Source organism: Lynx canadensis, chromosome A2, assembly GCF_007474595.2.
Source record: "Lynx canadensis isolate LIC74 chromosome A2, mLynCan4.pri.v2, whole genome shotgun sequence".
In the NCBI taxonomy this organism is placed as follows: domain Eukaryota; kingdom Metazoa; phylum Chordata; class Mammalia; order Carnivora; family Felidae; genus Lynx; species Lynx canadensis.
The window spans coordinates 63020166-63040767 of NC_044304.2; the positions used below are offsets into that span (position 1 = coordinate 63020166).

Here is a 20602-nt window from a genome sequence, read left to right on the forward strand (position 1 = left end):
TATAATATCATATCTAATATAATATATAAATCTCATATATATATATTCTTCTAAGATCGATAATATGAATATAATACAAATATAAATAAATAAATATATAAATATAAATATAAATTTATATAGATATATAAATATAGATATAAATATAAATACAAATCATATAAATATATATAAAGTGGACAGGTAGCTCCTGAGTTAATGGAAGTTAGTACATTTCCCAAGTGAGGACTTCTATTTATTTATTTATATTTATTGAAAAACATTTTTAACGTTTATTCATTCATTTATTTATGTAAAAAATATTTAATGTTTATTTACTTTTGAGGGAGAGACAGAGTATGAGAGGGAGGATGGGCAGAGAGAGAGGGAGACACAGAATCCAAAGCAGGCTCCAGGCTCTGAGCTGTCAGCACAGAGCCTGACACAGGGCTAGAACTCAGGAACTGTAAGATCATGACCTAAGCCGAAGTTGGACACTTAATCTACTGAGCCACCCAGGTACCCCTGACTTTTATTTCAATGTTTATTAATTTTTGAGAGAGAGAGGCAGCATGCGTGGGGAAGGAGCAGAGAGAGAGAGAGGGAGACACAGAATCCAAAGCAGCCTCCAGGGTCTGTCAGCACAGAGCCTGATGTGGGGCTCGAACTCATGGACCGCGAGATCATGACCTGAGCTGAAGTCAGACGCTTAACCAACTGAGCCACCCAGGCTCCCCTCCAAGTGTAGATTTCTCTTGCGAGTGTGGACTTTGTCATAACCCCTGAGTTGCTCCTTTGAGAACTCCTTGCATTTTACAAGTTAACCCCTGGAGAGAAAGTACACTATCTAAATTAATGAGTTTCTAATAGTGGGAAGTGCCAGCATTGTTTAACGAACACAGGAATTGCTTCTGGAACAGGCAATTCCAACAGTCGTCCATCCATAAATCATAGGGGGAGGTTTCTGACACACTCTGCCATTTGGACTCCGCCTACAGCCAAGACATTGTGAGACACAATAAGGAATCAAAACCCGAGATTTTTCCGGCATACACAGCAAACTTACCTTGAACAATCCTACATGTGAAATCGTGGAGTAAAGTAACTTAAAATCCATTGTTTTTGGTGCAGGAAGCAGATTTTAAGCTAAACACATGTATGTGCATTTTGGATTTGTAAAGCACTTCCACCGCTCACATTAATTTAATTCCCTACATTGTGTGGCAAATCCTTCATTTATGTTTTACTCTAAATAAGTCTGAGTATTACCCTGAAAAGTTGATAAATTGGATTTGTCTTGAATTTATTTATTAATTTATTTTTGGATACTAAAACAATTCCGCTAATCTTTTAGGATCTTGAATTCCTCCAAGGAACTTCTCCTGATGGAAAAGAGATTGCATTCCCTGGAGGATGAGCAAATGCACTTTTTTTTATCGCTGGTGGGATTTCTGGAGAAATTATTGCCTAATCCTTTCGACTCGCCCCGGGTTCCCAAATCCCGTGACCGCCCATCTCCCACCGAGACTCTTCTGAACACAAGCCATTTGTGGGTAAATCATTCAAGAAGTTTAGAGAGAGACCCATCTGCTCTTGATACTCAGAAACTTTTGGAACTTGGCAAAGCAGTGATCGCAAGAGCACAAACTCTTGAACGTCTCTGGACAGAGAAGGAATCAAATGATATTTTGAGATTTATGGAATTAGTACTTTCTGAAATGAATCCCAAGCTCCTGGAATTGTGGATGGATGGCATTTCAAAAGGAGAAAGAGACACACTGGAGACCTTGACTACAGGTCTTAACTTTTCTGTTCCAGAAGACGAGAGGGTTCTTAGCAAAAGCTTTAACTTTTCTCAGTTGTTCCATTCAGATTGGCCTCCATCGCCATCTGTGAAAATGGACTTTGTACATTTATGTGAAACGGTCCTAAGCAGCCTCTATGAATTCGGATTTCTGAGGCAGGGCCAAGTCTCAGAGGCTCTGGACGTAGTCTGCGCTTTACGGAACCTGTCTGAGCGTTTCTCAGCCCTTCCTGAACCCGAAAAACGAGAAGTTGCTAAAATCTTGACTCAGCTCTATCTCAGCGTCTTCCAGGACAAAGATTCAGCTTTGCTTCTGCAGATTTATTCTTCCTGGTTCCAATCCATGTCTGAATTCTTGAGCATTCAGGGCACAGACTCTTTGCTACCCTCCCTTGCACAAATCTCAAAACACATTTTGGATATCATAAAGCAATTTCATTTCCAGAACATCAGTGAAGCATTTGCATTTTTATATGAGACAACAGGGGTTCTCGAGGGAATTTCGGAGGGATCTTATTGTCAGCAGTTGCTTTCATTTTTTAACTACTTGGAACTTCAGGCCCAATCCCTGGTGTCTACACAGGGCCCTGAATTGGAAGTGATTCATGCTACGTTGACAGGTCTCAAACAGCTGCTCGTGGCCAACAAGGATTTCCGTATTTCTTTCTTTCAGTACATGAGCCAGTTCTTCAACGGATCAGTAGAAGCCCTTTTGGGTAATGAATGCTTTGCTTTGGATAGTAAAAACGTTTCTTCCGTGAATTATTCAACAGACAGAGGGTCTTCATTTATTCTTCCGTGGGCACAAATTCTTTCAAACCAGTCCGCGAATGGCAGTGTGTTCAATGAGTTAATGGCTGTTCGCTGCACTGTCTCGTGGCTCCAAATGTGGACTGATATCTGGGGAAGCATATCTCAGATATTCAAGTTTGGCGTGAATATTTTCACACCTCTTCATGATGGCCTCACTCAGCTTCTGGATGAATTGGAAGGTGATGTGAAAGTTTCTAAAAGCTGCCAACGAATGTTTCCTACCCACCACCCCGCCAGACTCATACTGAATTTGTTTAAAAATGTAACCCAAGCTGATGGCTTTCATGATTGGGATGAGTTTTTGAGTCTCAGGGATCTTTGGGTAGTAGTGGGTGATGCCTTAGTTAGTGTAAAGTCACTTAACCCCGACCAAGTAGAGAAATCCCTTTTCACCATGGAGACTGCCCTGAGTCAGCTAAAGACATTTCCATTAAACACAAATGCCAGCAGAGAGTTTTTATATTCTCTGCTTGACGTTTTCATGGAGTTAAGCGATACCTCAGAATACATCGACAGAGATGTACAATTGTTAAATCACTTTCTTTCAAATAACCTCACAAATCATGGAGTGAAGTTTGAAAGTGTCATCAACGAGCTAAGAGAAACAATGTTATTGCTTAGAAATGTGTCACGTGACCAAGATTTATTGTCCTGTGCCAATATTTTCCAAAATGTTACCGAGTTTATTTTGGAAGATGGCTTATTATATGTAAATATCTCACAGAGGACATTACATATTCTGGCCATGTTAAATTCCACATTTTCCTCCGAGGACACAATCAGCAGACGGAAGGGGTGCGTTGCATGGGTAGATATCATGAACCATCTGTACATGATGTATAACTCCAGTGTTTCACAAGGTTATCCTCGGGGTATTTGGAAGAGTTTCAGAGATGTAGAGAACAAAATTAACTCTACATTGAAGCTTGTTACTGGGATGCTGAATATAAAGGACTCTCATTGTTCGTTCAACATGTCAGATCCAGATTGTGTGAACACTGTATTGAAAAATGTAACCGATTTCCTAAATGTGATACTCACTGAAGTCTTTGAAGAGGAAAAGGTACCTAAATTAGAGATTTTATTAACTCTTTTAAATGATTCCACAGACCAAGTAAGGATGATTATCAACAACTTGACAAGAGACTTTGATTTTGTATCTCAATCCCACTGGAAACGTTTTACTGGATTCGTTCTAAGACCCATAGAAATGTCAGGTGACTTACCTAGCCGATTTAAAAATCTTTGGCTGCATTTAGTAGCTCTGGGGAAGGAAGTTCAGAAACTTATGAAGGCTGTCTCCACTCACATCCTAGAAAGAGACTCCTCTTCTACATCTGAGAAGCTTTTCAACGTATTTGCTACCAGTCTAAAAGAAAAGGATGTCAACAGCTTGGGCAATTCATTGTATCAGTTAGCCAGTTACCTTGCCTTCAACTTCTCTCATGATCTCCAACATCCACCACAAATGAGTCCGCACAAAATCACGAAAGCTGTAGGACTTGGTATCCAACTGATGAGGGATGTGTTCAACTCCCTGACACCCTCAGTTCTTCACAACATTCCACGAGATGCAGGTAATAGTCAAGTGTTAAAGAAGGTAACTTCTCTCCTGCGTACTCTCAAGAAGCCAGACATAGACCTACTGGTCGACCAACTTGTACAAATGAGTGAAGCGCTAACCGATTTCTTTAAGAACGTCAGTAGATTGGGTCCTGGCCATTTGGGGGCCAACCTGCTTGTTGGCTTGCTGGAAAAATTTGTGGACAGCTCACATTCTTGGAATGTCAATCACCTGCTCAAGCTCTCACGCCTGTTCCCGAAGGATGACGTTAACGCGGTGGTAGACGCCTACTACGTGCTTCCTCATGCTGTGAAGCTCCTGCAGAGAGGAGTTGACAAAAACATCACAGAAATCCTCGAGGATGTCTACAAGTTCACTGTCCTTCATGGCATCAGCATCTCAAATATCACCAAGGAAGATTTTGCTATTGTGATAAAAACTCTTTTGGACACGGTGGAATTAATATCAGATAAACCAGCAATTCTTTCCGAGGCTTTAACTTGCCTTCCTGTGGTCTGGTGCTGGAATCACACGACTTCTGGATCGAGGCAAGATCCCAAGGTAGAAGCCTGTAGATCCCACGAGCTCACGTCTTCTTCCTTTTATAGCAAAGTGGCCAGAGTACTCGACCTGCTCCACCTCTCTCCCGTGGGTGGAGGTTTACAATGTTCGGATGAAGGCTCACAGGAGGAGATTTCTAGGACGATGGTCTGTGTCATTCATGAACTAGTGGACTGGACTTCCATTTTTCTAGAGCTGTCCGAAGTCTTCCACGTTCAAACTTCACTTGTAAAAACCATGGGAGAATTTTGGCATAAAGTGTTACCGTTTGTCCCGTCTTCTGGAAATCAAAGCAACGGTGGCATCTCTGAACTTTGTCCCCGCGGCCCCCTAAAGCAAGTTGCTTCGCAGATCATAGCAACACTGAAAAGTGTTAGCTTTACAAAAGTTGCACCAGATGAAAAGATTCTTGATACACTAGCCAATTTAAGCAAGATCCTCAACATTAACGAAGGCACAGAGGCATCTGTTCAAAATAAGATTTCCTTAAATTTGGAGAGGATCATGAAATTGCCTTCTGGGGATCGGCACCTAGAAAATGGTGCCCATTCTGTAGACTCTCCATTTGTGATGTTTCTGGATGCTAACGTGACAGACAGTGGTTTAAAAGCACCATCAAGCTTTACTAAAACAAGTGAAGCGACTTATAACTCTTCTTACTTTGAGGAACTGTGGCTTGAGGTTGAACAAATCATGACAGAGCTAAGCCACGACTTTCCTATCAGACACCTGCTTTCTGAAATTAACAAAGAAATTCAAATGATCAGTTCAGAGACTGTTCATAATATAACTTTGCAACTTGCCCGTGTGTTTGAAAGCCTGGGGTCCTTGTCACTGAAAACATCAGAAATCATTGAAGATTTTCTATTGGGCATGAAAAACTGGCTCCATAAACGTGCAAACAAAGATGACTCTAGAATGATTGGGACGTTATTTCTTCTGACAGCCAATGAGAATGCAACTGATGATACAGCTCTGTGGACCAAAGATTTTGCTACCTTTTTGGGTTTTCTCAAAGCCATTTCTAGGGAAGGTGACCTTGACATTGCCCATTTGACACAACTGCTAAGCCAAGAGCAGCTAACTAATTTGTCGCTCGTTCAATTCCTTTTTGAAAGTGTCCTAATTAATTCAATCAGTAAGTTAGCTGGGAGTTCTCTGGAGGCAGCCTCAAATTCGAGTGATACTGACTTTCAGATAACGAATTTCATTAACCTCACCTTGAACCAGACTCCTTCAGGAAATGGTGCCGGCATAATCCTCCCTCCAAGAAGTGCAGTGGATTTCATGGAACAGCTTTTGCAAATGTTCTTCTCATTTTTACTGGAGGAAAATTCTGAGAACAGACTATCTCTTCTGCTGAAGGCCATCCACAAAGACATCGCTGCAGAGATGAGGTGAGTCTACTTTTGCTTGGTATAGTAAATGCGGTTGTCACACGTTACAATCTGCTTTATTTCCTGAGCGTGTCAACATCAGTGATAGCATTTGTACCTACCACCTACGAGTCACCTTTGGCATGAATTTTGTCTTAAAGGGCATTTTATTAAAGTTTCAAGCTGAGATAATTTTGATGATTGTCGTCTAAGTAGGAAACACGTTATAGAAACCTAGCCCCTGGCAATTAATTGCTTATGCTTTCTTACATTCTTGGGTTATGAAAATAGTTATGAGATTCTATTTTATGTGGAACTTAAGCCCTATTTCTTATATATGTAGATGCATATACACGGTCATAATTGAATCGATGTATTAACTGTCTCATCACAAGTGAGGGGTTTAAATATTTTTATTCCAGTTGATCTCCTGTGATGTTTATATTTGGAATTGAGGAAATTCTAAAACTTTAAATGCTTTTTTAAAGAGTTTAATATTTTGAGAGAGAGAGAGGGAGAGAGAGAGACAGAACGTGTGCACAATCAGGGGAGGGGCAGAGAGAGAGAGAGAGAGAGAAAGAGAATCCCAAGCAGGCTCCACACTGTCAGCACAGAGCCTGACACAAGGCTCAGACCCCTTAACTGAGAGAGATCATGACCTAAACTGAAATCAAGAGTCATTGGATGCTCAACCGACTGAGCCACCCAGGCACCCCAAAATTCTAAAACTTTAAAACTGAGAGTCATGTTAAATTTTTTTCATATATCCTTTTTATTTGTTTTGTTTTTGTTTTTGTTTTCATTCTATTCGAAGCTTGCCAGTGAGAAGGCTGGAGGGAATTTCTAATTCATTCTGTGACGTCTGTGTCAGTCAGGGCTCAGCCACAGAAATCGAACCAGAACAAGGATTTAATTCAAGGATTGGCTTCTGTGCTTTCAGTGGCCAGCTAAGCAGGTGCAAAGTCACTAGAATGGGCCGTCCGGAAGGCACGCTTAGAAGCAGGCAGAATAGCATGGGGAGGAAATTACTGTCTGCAGGAGGCAGTCAAGGGTGAGGGGAGGTGACTGGAAGGCAGGGGCTATTTGGGATTGCTAGGTCAGGGAAGTTTAACGCCCGCCCTGAACACCCTCCAACCTCCCTGAACGCCCTCTACCCGATGAAGTCAGACCCCACCCCCAGGACGATATCCTGTCTTACTGAGTCAGAGTTTACTCACCAGGGGCTTTAATCGCACCTGCAAAATCGCTTCCCAATGGCACCTGGGTTAGTGTTTATGCTGCAAACTGGCCACTTCCCTTTATCCTTCACTGTCATGAGGGAAGACACTGTGTCACTCATGGAGACCCACAGCTCACGGCAGAGAGATTCTTGGGCTGTCGCTCAGCCTAGTCACGCTGATGCATCACAGCCATCACCTATCTGAGCCATTTGCTAGGACTTTGAACGTTCGGGAAGATATTCCCTCTTGCAGCGAGAGGCACTTTATTGATTTCACCTTCCTGTCTTTTCTAAAAAGCCAAAGTATGTGACTTTTGAAGTGACTAGGTTTGAGGCATCCTGACGGGACTATCCGTGAAATTTCTCCACCCTTTTCATTATTTGGTGCCAAATAATGGCACCTTCTGGAAGGTGTGTTAGCATGTTGTCTTGCAGACTGTGTGATTCCCCCATGATGCTCCTGTACAGCCAAAATGTGACTCTAGGTTTTAATCTTCCCATGGCTGAACATGAAATTAAAACACATTTATTTATAGCTTTGTTCCAAAGGATAAAATTCTAGAAATTCTGTCACTGGATCAATTTCTTACCATCTTGAAAGACGACAGACTGATGAGCATTTTCTCAAGTTTAAAGGACGCTATACATCATCTCATCCAAAGGCCTTTTATTTTAGACAATGGACAATTTCATTTTGATATTCATCGAGGACTGAAGTTCATGAGAGATTTATTTAGTGCTCTTCCAAGGGAAACCTTGGGGACAAACAAGTCGGAAGATAATTTGGAGTTTCTTACGGTTGTGAGTCACTTGCTCCGCCACGGGAACAGTTCTGAAGACCTCTTTCAACTCAATCACGATCTCAGGTCAGCCCTTCAGCTTGTGAGAGAAACTTCCACAGAGCTAGCACGGCTCATGGACGCGCTCGCCCACTCTCCTCACAGAGGCTTCCGTAACGTGTATCCCGCACTCCGAGAAGTCATACTTGCTAATCTCACTGGTCTGCTTTCCTTTATCAATAATTCATTCCCTCTAAGGAACAGGACAACGTTAGAAATGACCAAGAGATTCCTTGGTGTTCTCTCAAGAGCTGGTGGAGAAAGTGGTGCCCCGGAGCCCCTGTTGGAAATGACTGACACCGTGACCTTGCTGGTGCGGGACATTGCCGACATGAGAGATCTTGCCTCCTCGGTGAACTCCGCCGTGGAACTGGTCAGGCTAGCCCAGAAGGTTTCCAGGAAGGTGGCCACTATTTTTGAAGCCCATTTCATCTCTAGTGCCAATGACACCGTGAAATTCTTTGACAGTCTCTATTCTGTTTTGCAACAAAGTGTTCGAAATGCTGTGAATGAAATAACGACTTTGAAAAACGTAGACCGTTTCCTATCTGAAAAGATAAACAACTTGTTGACGCCGTTTCTTGACTTGGCTTTTGGGATGACTGGTGTCACACCTAATATTTCACAAGACTCTGATATTGTCAACACGTCATCTAGCACATTCTCTCATGTGAACCAGTCCAAGGACTTTTCTGATATTTCGGAAGAAATTGCTGAATTTTTAACTTCCGTGAAAATCAATTTGGGGGCTATGGAGCTTCTTCTGGTAGCTTTTAATAACGCAACTCAAATATTCAGTATGGATTCTGTCAACCTATGGGAAGAAATTTTGGATTGCTTCGTTCCTATAAGTAGTATCATCAACCAGATAGACTTCTTGCACCCTCGTCCACTCCCCACTCATTGTTGCCCTCAGGGTACTAAATGGGAAAGAACCCAGGAAGTGATCCTGTTTTTGGATGAAATGCTATCACGAGACAGCACGGAAATAGGGACGTACTTGAGAATGGCGATTGATCTCACCTTGGAAGCTCTTTGGAGTAACTTAGAGAAGGATAACAGGTCTGTCTTTAATCTGTTGCTGACATTGGTTCAACATCCAGATGACCTTCTGAAAGCCATAGAGACAGCTGGGGAGGTCTCTGGTGGAACAGGTGATCTGAGCGAAGCTTTGTTTTCCAACGCATCTCTGATTCCGAATGTAACTCGTCAACAACTCGAGCAATCAGTCCAGATCATGTTAAGGAGAATAGCTCTCTTGAGAAAAGAATTTCCCCTGAACAACTCTCAGTGGGTAGACTCCACCAGAACATTGTTCCAGCCCATCTTTGAGAGTTTTATTAATGCAGCCACTGGAAAGAATACCACATCGGGGAAAGAAGAGAGCATTGAGGAGGTGATGGCTGATTTTCCTTACATCCTCAAACCACTATCAAGTTTCGAGAAGTACCTGAAGGAACTAATTGCATTGACGGAGTGCTGGCAAGAGGTCCCACTGATGGATCAAAGGTAAGAAAACGCCCGACTCACTTCCTTTTTGCCCCATTGCAGGAACTACAAAACAGGACTGCGCAGGAATGACCTCAAACCAGGTTAAGTATGATTCTCGACTTAATTTGATAGCACGCTGGTGTCTGTCCAGTGTCTTCACGACCTGACCCATGATTTGGCATTCAAATATGCTTTGGGTTTATTAAACGCTGTGTGAAAGTTCATGCTTTCATTTTCAACAGTAAAAAATTCTACTTCCATTCACTCGTCCCAGGCTAGGTACAGACAGCTTTTCTCTTCATGTGCTCTGGCTGCCAAAGGTCATTACCATGTGACCGGCAAATGAGATTTTAAGGCTATGCACACCATGCAGAAAATCTTGCTTTCAGTTGTAACCATCCCTGGAAAGGGCCAGGAAGCTGTTGACTTCTTCCCTCTTTAAGGATTTTATTTTATTTTTTCATGTTTATTTATTTATCTATTTTTGAGAGAGAGAGAGAGAGAGAGTGAGAGCGGGGAAGGGGCAGAGAGAGAAGGGGACAGAGAATCCAAAGCAGGTTCTACACCGACAGCACGATGCCGGGCTCAAACTCATGAACCATGAGATCATGACCTGAGCTGAAGTTGGACCCTTAACTGACTGAGCCACCCAGGGGCCCCCAGGATTTTGCTTTTTTATTTAAAAAATTTTTTAATGTTTATTGATTTTTGAGAGAGAAAGAGACAGACCATGAGCAAGGAAGGAGCAGAGAGAGAGAGAGACACAGCATCTGAAGCAGGCTCCAGGCTCTGAGTTGTCAGCACAGAGCCCGATGTGGAGCTTGAACCCACAAACTGTGAGATCATGACCTGAGCTGAAGTCGGATGCTCAATGGACTGAGCCACCCAGGGGCCCCAAGGATTTTACTTTTAAGTAATCTCTACACCCAATGTGGGGCTCGAACTTATAATCCCGAGATCAAGAGTCTCATGCTCTACCAACTGAGCCAACCAGGCTCCCCGGCTTCTTGCCTTTCTAGATTCAACCCAGCTCTATGGTTGATCCACTTCCAAGCAGTGCCTCTATCCCTGAGAGGCAGGTGAGGGGGGCCTTGCTCCCATCCTGTTACTCATTATGTTCTGGAAGCTTCTGCTCCCTCAGGTTGGAGGATTTGTGCCCTGGGTAGTGCAGCCTCAGAGACTCTCCTTTGTCCCAGTCCATCCTTCCTGTGTGTGATGGAACCGTGTGGATGGTCCCCAGTCCCTGCCTGTTCCTACTTTTTCTCTTAGTCTCACGAAGAGATTGGAGGTGCCCTCAAACCCTCGCTCACCTGCCAGAGAGCTTGACCTGTTTCCTGCTGGTCCTGCTGCTATGGCCACGTTTTAGAGCTTGGAAGGGTTTCCTTGGTTAGTTAAATAGGGGCCTCCCGGCATGAAGGCCTGTCACTGCTTCAATATTTGCGTGTTGGCTTTGGAGGCCCTTGCCTCATCCTTGCGTTGGCTCTGGTCCCAGACTATGCTGAAGGGGACTTTACAAGCTGCCCTGAATCTCCGTTTGAGCTGGGGGTGGTCCTGGCAAGCCCTCTTCACCAACCCCAGTTTTCATCTGACGTTTCCCATTCTCCAGGGAGGGAATTTATCCCGAGACTGGAAACCAACTGGCTGTGAGCCGGCTGTGTGGTCACCACTTTGTCAGTAGAGTCACAAGGCTGGGTTCCCAGCGTCCTCCTGCTTGGTGATTACGAGCCTCTCTTCTCTCTGTTTTCACTCTTTCTAACATCAGCTTCTTCAATGGGGAAGACCTCAAGTGCCCCAAACAGGTAATCCCATTGGTCATGGGTTTGAGGTCTGACTTGCCTGACTTTTTTTTTTTTTTTTTTTAAATTTTGAGAGAGAAAGAGAGCAGTAGTGGGGGAGGAACAGAGAGAGACAGAGAGAGAGAGTCCCAAGCAGGCACCATGCGGTCAGTGCAGAGCCCGACACAGAGCTCAATCCCACCAACTGTGAGATCATGACCTGAGCTGAAGTCAGACGCTCAACTGGCTAAGCCACCCAGGCGTGCCTGGGGAAAGTAAATTTAAAACAAGATGCTGTAAAAACACAGAGTTGCATTAAACCCCTGCCCCCCCCCTGCCCCCGCCAAAGGGTTTGGTTGCCACGGTGTTCTGGAGAATTCTGAATGTGGCATTTACTCAGATGTGACGTCTCCGTGTCTGCCCCAGCAGCATGTGTCCCAGAGTGGGTGACTCAACACAGAGGTCTCAGAATCCAAGATGCTTTTCTTCTTTCATTTTTAATCGATCTCCAGACCTTATCTCGCATATTTCTTTTCAAGGAATTTCAGGGAATTTCTTTGGGCAGGTGTGCCGTTAATCAGTTAATGTCACCCATGTGGGGGATGGCGGGGGGAGGAAGGAATAGACGGACGCACACTTTGTTCAATTTTTTTTTAGAAGTGCTTCACAGATGATGTTGTTTATCTGCTCGGTTGTGTCTGATTTGGAGGACGGCTTTGAATTGTGGGAAGAGTATAGCTCATCTAAGAGTGAGACAAAAGCCATTTGGGGTTAAAAAAGAAACAAGAGGCAAATGTGAATTCCTGGGCCCACTTTGTCAGCGGTGTGACGGCAGAAGTGAGCAGGGTTGCCGCTGTGTGCTGGCACAGCCCTTCGAGAACCACCGTTGTGGCTGGACCAGCCCTGTGGTTGCGTGACAGCCTCAGCAGCGAGCCCAGGGGACTCTGAAAAAGTAATGGTTTGTGACTTACGAGTTCTGGAAATCCCACAGCCCACGTGGGGTCACAAAAGGAGGTCATGCGTGGAAAGAGTGCAGGCTGGGGGTTCCGCTTTATTTGGGGCTGAGGGTGGGGTCCTGGGGTATTATAGGCTCAGTCTCTGTTGGTGAATTTAAAACAGAAGATATTTGGGGCGCCTGGATGCCTCAGTTGGTTAAGCGTCCGACTTTGGCTCGGGTCATGATCTCATGGTTCATGAGTTGGAGCCCCGCATCGGGCTCTGTGCTGACGGCCCAGAGCCTGGAGCCTGCTTCGGATTCTGTGTCTCCCTCTCTCTCTGCCTGTCCCTGCTCATGCTCTGTCTCTCTCACTCTCTCAAAAATAAACACACATTTAAAAAAATAAAAAAATAAAACAGAAGAGATCTGAAGCATGGGAGGAGAAAAAGCAAGCAGCTCGAACGGTCCGTTGGAAAAATCATCCAAGATCTCGAAAACCAAGGTGCCTCAGTGTGGCGTGGCTGGTAATGTGTGTTTTTGAAACACATTGGAGGTAGACGGACGTGTTGGCAGTTAAAGGTTGAGCCAGGCACTTGCGTCACAAGAGGAAAAACCGGGGGAGCCTGGATGGCTGTCATTTAAGCATCCTGCTTTGGTTCAGGTCATGATCTCACGGTTTGTGAGTTTGAGCCCCGCATCAGGCTCTGTGCTGAGAGCTCGGAGCCTGCTTAGGATTCTCTCTCTCCCTCTCTCTCTCTCTCTTAAAATAAATAAATAAACTAAAAAAAATTAACATAACCCCCCAAAAAGAAAAGGAGAATCCAGTGGTCAGGACTCACACCACAGCAGCGTATGAAAACTTTGGTTCGGTCTGTGTTATTCCAACCCCTCCAAGTGGACTCAGTAAAGCCCAACACCCGTGCACACACATGCACACTCATGCTACATACCCCACAACCTTAGGCGTCTGTTCAGAGATAAGAATCTCACGTCTATACACATTCATCCGTTGCAGTGAATTCTCCACACGTAAAAGGTCAACTGCGAGATTTCTTTCCGCTGCCCTTCTCCTGCGCTTCTCATTTTTGCCGCCCTCTGATCCTTTACTCCCTTCCGTTTGAGAATGGATCGAGACAAGGAGAGGGCGGATATCTGGCTTAGTGGCCACAGGGTGGATGCTTCGAACTACGGCGGGAGACTCCGTGTTTCCTCGAGGTGTAGACGGCTATTTGTGTGTCTGGACCGAGTGCTGCAGGCTTAGAGTTACCATTTATTGTCGCGTGCGTGAAGGATGCACGTGGCTCGCCGATTTTCACCCGTTAAGGCCACTGTCTATTGTTTTCTTTAGTGTTGCCATGTGTCGGATTTTCCAGCAGCCTCGGAAACCCCCGGAAGCCGTGGCGACTCTGCAGAAGGTGACGATGCTGGCTCTGCACCTGTTCCTCATCCTTGCAGGTGGGCTGCTCCTGGCCCCATGCCGACGTTCAGGGTTCGGCTGTCTGCGAGATGGGTGGGTTACCCCCGTGTGTCTGGTCCAGTGCCTGACTTCCGAGGCCCCCAGGGACCTGGCCCCCCAGGTCCCCCACGTTCCCACCCATTGCGACTCTTCTCCAGCCAAGGCGGGTGGCCCCCACGCCCCCCAGCTGGGCTTTTGGTCTGCGTCTTTGCTCACAAAACGTGCATCCTTGTCTCCTTGACTTAAACTCCAGCGCGCCTGGGTGGCTCAGTCGGTTAAGCGTCCGACTTCAGCTCAGGTCATGATCTCACGGCTTGTGGGGTTTGAGCCCCACGTCGGATTCTGTGCTGACAGCTGGGAGCCTGGAGCCTGCTTCGGATTCTGTGGCTCGCTCTCTCTCTCTCTAAAAAAAAAAAAAAATCAAACTCTGGCTGAACTGTGGCCCCGAGCCAGAAGCACGGCCTCCCTCTCGGCTGGCAGCGACGCCCAGCAGACCTCGGTCACGTGCAATGTCTGTGCCCTCATTCCTACACCTCCCTCTGCCAGAGGAAGTGTTCCTTGAAGGCAGCAACCACGTCTTCACCCTCGGTGCCCATCCAGTGCCTGGCACGGAAGATGCCCCCTGAATTCCCAGGGTACTCTAGCCCCCCCCGCGCTGATGCCCTAGAAGCCCCCTTCCTGCAGCCGTGTGTTAGGTCCCTGGGAGCAGGATCCGGTGCTCATTCGGTTCCGCCTCCGCGATGCTCAGCACGGTGGCTATAGTCCCGCGCAGCTCGGTATTTATCTTGTAAATGAATTCGCTTGGGTCTTACTATCCCCGTACTGTTGTGAAATCCCTGCGCAGACGTTGTGGGAACAAAGGCACCGGGTTCTCCCAGACTTCGCGCGGTACGTGGGCGGTGCATGTCACAGCGCTCCTGAGCCCAAGGGCTGGATCCGTGCCGCTCCAGGAATTTGTCACGCGCGCACACGTCACCAGCATCCCATGGCGGCTCCTGAACGGGGCCACACGGCCCTCCTCGGGGCGGTAAGGCCAGGGGGGTGGGGCAGCGGGTGCGGGACAGTCCAGGAGACAGGGCCCAGCCCCGCCCTCTGCAGCTCTGTCTCCGCAGCAAGGCGGCAGCCGGTATTCATCACGCGATGTCACACCAGGCTGGGTGTCGCTGTCCCCGAGAACAGCACAGACCCCAGCTCCACCCCCACGGAAGTGGAATCAGGCCGAGTGGGGCACACGGTGGGGGCGGGCGCTTCAGCTCAAACGGGCCGAGTCTGAGTCCAGCTCAGCAGGTGCCAGCGGAGCGAACCTTCCAGAGAGTGGGAACCAGGCCCAATTCAGAGCTCACTTAGGAGGCGTAAACAGAGCAGGCTGGGGACACGGGTCGCCCCATTGGGCCTTGCCTGCTGTGGGTGTTGACTCGCGCTAGGCCACCCCTTACAGGGCAAGTTGAGGATGAAAAACAGTAATTTTGGGACCCACGCAGGCATCGTTTACCCTAAGAAACATGGAAAAGGAATGTATGTGTGTGTTGGGGAGGAGGTAGTGAGACATCTGGTGGGTAGATGTCAATGAAACCCAGGTGTCATGTGCTTTAATTCTTTTTTTCTAAATTTTTGTTAATGTTTATTTATTTTTTGAGAGAGAGAGAGAGAGAGAGAGCGGGGGAGGGGCAGAGAGAGAGGGAGACACAGAATCCGAAGCAGGCTCCAGGCTCTGAGCTGTCAGGGCTTGATGCGGGGCGCGAACTCGTGAACCACAAGATCATGACCTGAGCCGAAGTCGGATGTTCAACCGACTGAGCCACCCAGGTGCCCCTTTGTTCTTCTTTTTAAAGAAAATCTCTCCTCCCAATTAGAGATGTTGCAAATATCGGCAATTCTGTTGAATATGAGGCATTAGATACCCAGGTATGCCTTAGGACAGGCACCAGATGTCTTTGGCACGGGGAAGCATGCCCAGGTAAAACGCAAATCCCGTTTTCTTCTGCAGTCCGAAGGCTTCCCTGACGTTGTACCCAGCCACCTGCAGACGTGTCATTATTCTGACATTTCTCAGTCAGCCAGCGTGATGGCTTTTAAGTGAACTGAACGTTCATTAACAGCTAGATTTATATTGATTTTGTCCTTCTGCTTTGCAGCTGCCAGATTAATACAGCATGCCTGAAATTACATTAGCAACAGAATTAATTTTGAATTTTTATGTTTCGAGAAAACTCAGGCATGCCTGAGTCCCATTCAGACTGTCGCTCCCATTTTTTCCTTACTGAACTGTCGCTCCATGTATGGAGTAGGAGGGCAGTGACAGGCGGGGACCGGGGATGTGCACCAGCCAGTGAGGATTTGGGGTGGCAGGTGGGGGGCCACAATGGGCACATGGCTTCTCTTCTGTCACACAAGGGAGTCACACTCGGATCAGGTCCTGTTACTACTGAAAATACAGTAGTTATTTGCATGTCAGAGAATTACGTTCAGGATCACCACGAGGAAGGCCGTCATTTTTGTCCTCTGGATCTCATACTCGAAGTCTGTTAGAAGCGTCTGCATGAGGACAGGGCATGTGGCCTGATGTGCTCATAGACCTTAGGGGGAGTAAGTTGTCTTCTTTGGTCTTCGGTTTCCCAAATTGGCAGACTGGGGCCCAGGAGAGTCAGGGGGGCTGCCCAGGGCCTGGGAGTGAGGAAGTCAGGGCCTCTCTCCTGCCGAGGAACCTGTGGGACCCAGAGGAGCAGAGGGGAGAGGTCCAGAAAAGGGGGGCGGGGCTGCAAAGCCAGAGCAGGGTTTTCCAAAGTGTGCAAGAGCCGGGATTAGCCACAGGAGCCGTCAGAAGGGCCAGGCCTACAGCAGCGATCTGAGGGCTAGTAAGACTGGGCTGCAAGCTTGGTGGGAGAGGCCCAGACAGCAGTGCCTTGGAGGGCACACTGCCGGCCGATGTCGGATGCAGGGTGGGTGTGGGCAGATGTGACAGCCCAGCCTGTCATCCCCAACCTGCACCTTCCAGAAATGCCAGGCCTCCGTCCTCACCTCCTGCACTTTGTCATTTTATAGCAGGAAACACAGGACATAGTCCTTGCCTAAAGTCCCACACAGGCAGTGAGTTCTTTCCTGGAGCATTCGATGCCCTCCTAGGTCTGGATAACATAACCCCTGAACACGCTGTTATGTCTTCTCCAAAGCAGAGGGGCCACTTATCTTCAGAGATGCTGTCGTGTCTAATAGTGCTGTACCCCTTTTGTTCTGTATTTTAGTGAGGGATTGCTTAAGAGACATCGTTTACATTTTGTACAATAGGGAGATCTCTTTTCAAAATCTGAAATAGCGAGATCAATGAGAAAATAGAAACAAACGAGGCATTCATGTGGTTGCTTCTAAAAGCAAGGCTGGGTATATTCTTCTATTTTTAATTAAACATTTTTTTTAATGTTTATTTTTGAGAGAGAGGAGGGGGAGATTTTGAGTGGGGGATGGGCAGAGAGAGGGAGAAACAGAATTGAAGCAGGTTCCAGGCTGTAAGCTGTCAGCACAGAGACTGACCCAAGGCTCAAACTCACGAACTGCGAGATCATGTCCTGAGTCGAAGTCGGATGCTCAACTGACTCAGCCCCCCAGGCTTCCCAAGACTGCATGTATTCTATGTGGACTGCATTGTATATGGAGTTGGCCCTTGAATGATGAGGGGTGGACATCCACTCCTCATGCTGTCGAAAATCTACATATAATTATTGATTTCCCCGCAAAATTAACTACTAATAGCCTACCTTTGACCAATAGCTTTAACATAAAAGGTCAATTAACACGTGTTTTGTATGTTCTGTGTATCATACATTGTATTCTTTTTACAGTGTATTTATTTAAGTACTCTCTACGTCCAGCGTCCGGCATGGGGCTTGACCTCACAACCCTGAGATCAAGAGTCCCACCATCTACTGATTGAGCCAGACAGGCAGCCCCTTATACGTTGTATTCTTGCAGTAAACTAAGCTAAGAGAGAAGAAAATGTTATTAAGAAAATGCTAAGGAAGAGAAAATACATTTGTAGTGCTGTCCTGTAAAAAATGCGTGTGCAAGTGGATGGACCCGTGCAGTTCAAACCGCTGTTGCTTAAGGGTCAACCATAGTTCAAAGCAGCTTTTTAAAAAACTGCTTTTGACAAACAACGTCATAATGTAAGAAGTAGGACCGAATTTTTTGCCGAACTGAAGAAAATAGAAAAGATTTTGCTACTCCTGACAATGTATTTTATTTTGCATAATGAGCAAGGTGACCATATTTACCAGACATCTACTAGACGCAAAGGCGTGAGCTGGGGGCCGGCAGTGACCTGAGACAAGACATTCAAAGGTCCTGCTAGGTTCTCTGCAGCGTGTGCAGGCGGGGGCGTGCCTGAGGCAGGGACGTGTGTAAGCAGGGACGTGCCAGAAACTAGACCTGCAGGAATCAGGGACGTGTGCGAACAGGGACGTGCACGGAGCGGGACGTGCGTGAGCGGGACGTGCACAAGCCAGAAACATGCACAGCTGGCGACTCAGAGGGGACTCAGAGGGGGCCAAGGACTCCTGAGGCAGGAGCTCTCACGGGCAGGGTCAGGAGGCATGATTCGCCCTGCAGGAGGTGCAGGTGGCTTTGGGAAGCAGGTAGGAGCACCAGGGATGAGGGGGACAGAGGCGGCCGTGGCTGCAGAAGGCTGTGGTTGCTGCACCAGCCTTTGGGCAGATTCTTACTGTCAACGCAACATGAGCAAATCTTTTAGAAATTGTAAAAAAAGGAAGGAGTTTAGTTCGAGCCCACGTGAGGTCAGCTGCCCAGGATACACAGTCTTCACAGAGAGGAGCATGCTCCCGGGAAGGAATATTGGGTGCAGGTCGGGTATGTTCTTTGTTACATGGAGAGTTCATCAACAAATCATCATCAGGAAGGATGTTCCAGAGAATTACAAAGTTTATCTTATGCTTTTAGTATGTGCAAGGTTGCAGGCTTTGGAGGTGTGGGTACTTAGGGAGATTTTTAATTTTTTAATTTATTTTTTTTATTTTCGAGAGAGAGAGAGAGAGAGGGAGAAAGAGAGCACGAGAGGGGAAGGGGGAGAGAGAGGGTCTCAAGCAGGCTCCATGCTCGATCCCATGACCCTGGGATTATGATCTGAACCAAAAGCAGGAGTTTTTGACACTCAACCACCTGAGCCACCCAGGTACCCCATGGGAGATTTTTAGTCTTTATTAAAATTTTTTTTTAATTTTTATTTTTGAGAGAGAGAGAGAGAGAGAGAGAGAGCAAGTGGGGGAGGGGCAGAGAGAGAGGGAGACACAGATTCCGAAGCAGGCTCCAGGCTCCGGGCTGTCAGCACAGAGCCCGACTCGGGGCTGGAACTCACAGACCGCGAGATCATGACCTGAGCCGAAGTTGGACGCTTAACTGACTGAGCCACCCAGGCGCCCCTCATTTCGACGATTTGAGAAATGTGGATGAACTTGTAATCAATTTGAGTCTTTCAGAGATGGCTCGGTGAGAGCAGCTGTCTGGGGAGAGGATCGTGCCTTCATGATGTGGCTGTGTGTTTCCTCTGGCAGAAAACCCTTCCCTGACGAAGGACATCATGTGTGCTGCTCTGAGCTGCCAGCGAGGTGGGGCGTGGCGTGTCCTTTCACCCGCGCTACAAGCGGCCGCCTTGGCTCACGGCCACTACCAGGTTTGTCCTCCGCCACGTGTCCCGGAATTTCACGTTCATCCCAATTGGCCCTGCGAGGTCGCGTCGGGTGCTAGGCCGCGGGGTGAGCCCTCTCCTCCCCTTCCTACCCCACCTCTCCCCTCCCCTCCCCTCCCCTCCCCTTGGCTTCTGCCAGGGCTCTGCTGGGGCGAGCCCGTGCACCCGTGAGTGCGGGCCGTCCCCGTCCCAGAAGTCTGCACACTGGCTCTTGAACAGCAACTCGTTACTGAGCAAATTCTGTGAACGTGTGTTAGAATAAGTTATGTGAAAAACAGAGGTTCCTCAATTCCTGATGATGTTAGCGTGCTGTTGAGTCTGCCCTCCTGGAGACTGCCCATGTGGGCTGCGTCTGACTGGTGGAGGTGCCCCACCGGAGGGGGCTGCTGTCCACCTCTTCCCAGTTCTTTAAACAAATTTTTTTAAATGCCTATTTTACTTTTGAGAGAGAGCGACAGAATATGAGCGGGGGAGGGGCAGAGAGAGAGGGAGCCACCGAATCCGAAGCAGCTCCAGGCTCCGAGCCGTCAGCACAGAGCCCGACGCGGGGCTCTGTTGCATCCACGCGACGCGACTCCTGAAACAGAATGCTACGGGCACCAGTGACAGTTGCAACAAAGTTTATTACAATGAGAGGCAAGGCCGACCGATCGGGACCAACACTCTTGATAAGAGTGTGGCCCTGAACAGCCGGGGTACAGAGTTTTTAAAGCCGATCACATCGTTTTATCATTATCTGGGAACAGAACAGATAAACAGTTCCCAGATGAGTCAGAAACAGTTATCGAATGAGGTGATCATTTTAGACTTTCTGCCGCTAAGTTGCAACCAGTGGATCTCCTTGACCTTGTCTCTGATGCTCTTTTTTGAGCTTTTGTTTCCTTCATTGGTAAAGCTGATTCACAAGAGTATGAAGTATGATTTAGAAGAGTAAAAGCAAGGTTGTTATCTTTTGACCTTCAGTGTCAGAACAAAGTTGTTATCTTTCAAGCTAAGCGTTAGCCCTACAGTACAATTTAACCCTTACAGCTCGAACCCATGAACCGCGAGATCGTGACCTGAGCTGAAGTGGGACATTCAACTGAGCCACCCA

At 47.0% G+C, this 20602-nt stretch overlaps 1 protein-coding gene across 1 annotated transcript in view; it reads left to right on the forward strand.

Annotated features, from left to right (window-relative positions):
* Positions 1-20602, forward strand: part of ABCA13 (ATP binding cassette subfamily A member 13) — a 349570-nt gene that overhangs the window by 81151 nt on the left and 247817 nt on the right. The window contains 4 exon segments of the mRNA XM_032592494.1: positions 1334-6118; positions 7853-9664; positions 13707-13813; positions 19376-19494. Of these exon segments, the coding sequence (XP_032448385.1) occupies positions 1334-6118; positions 7853-9664; positions 13707-13813; positions 19376-19494 (6823 nt within the window).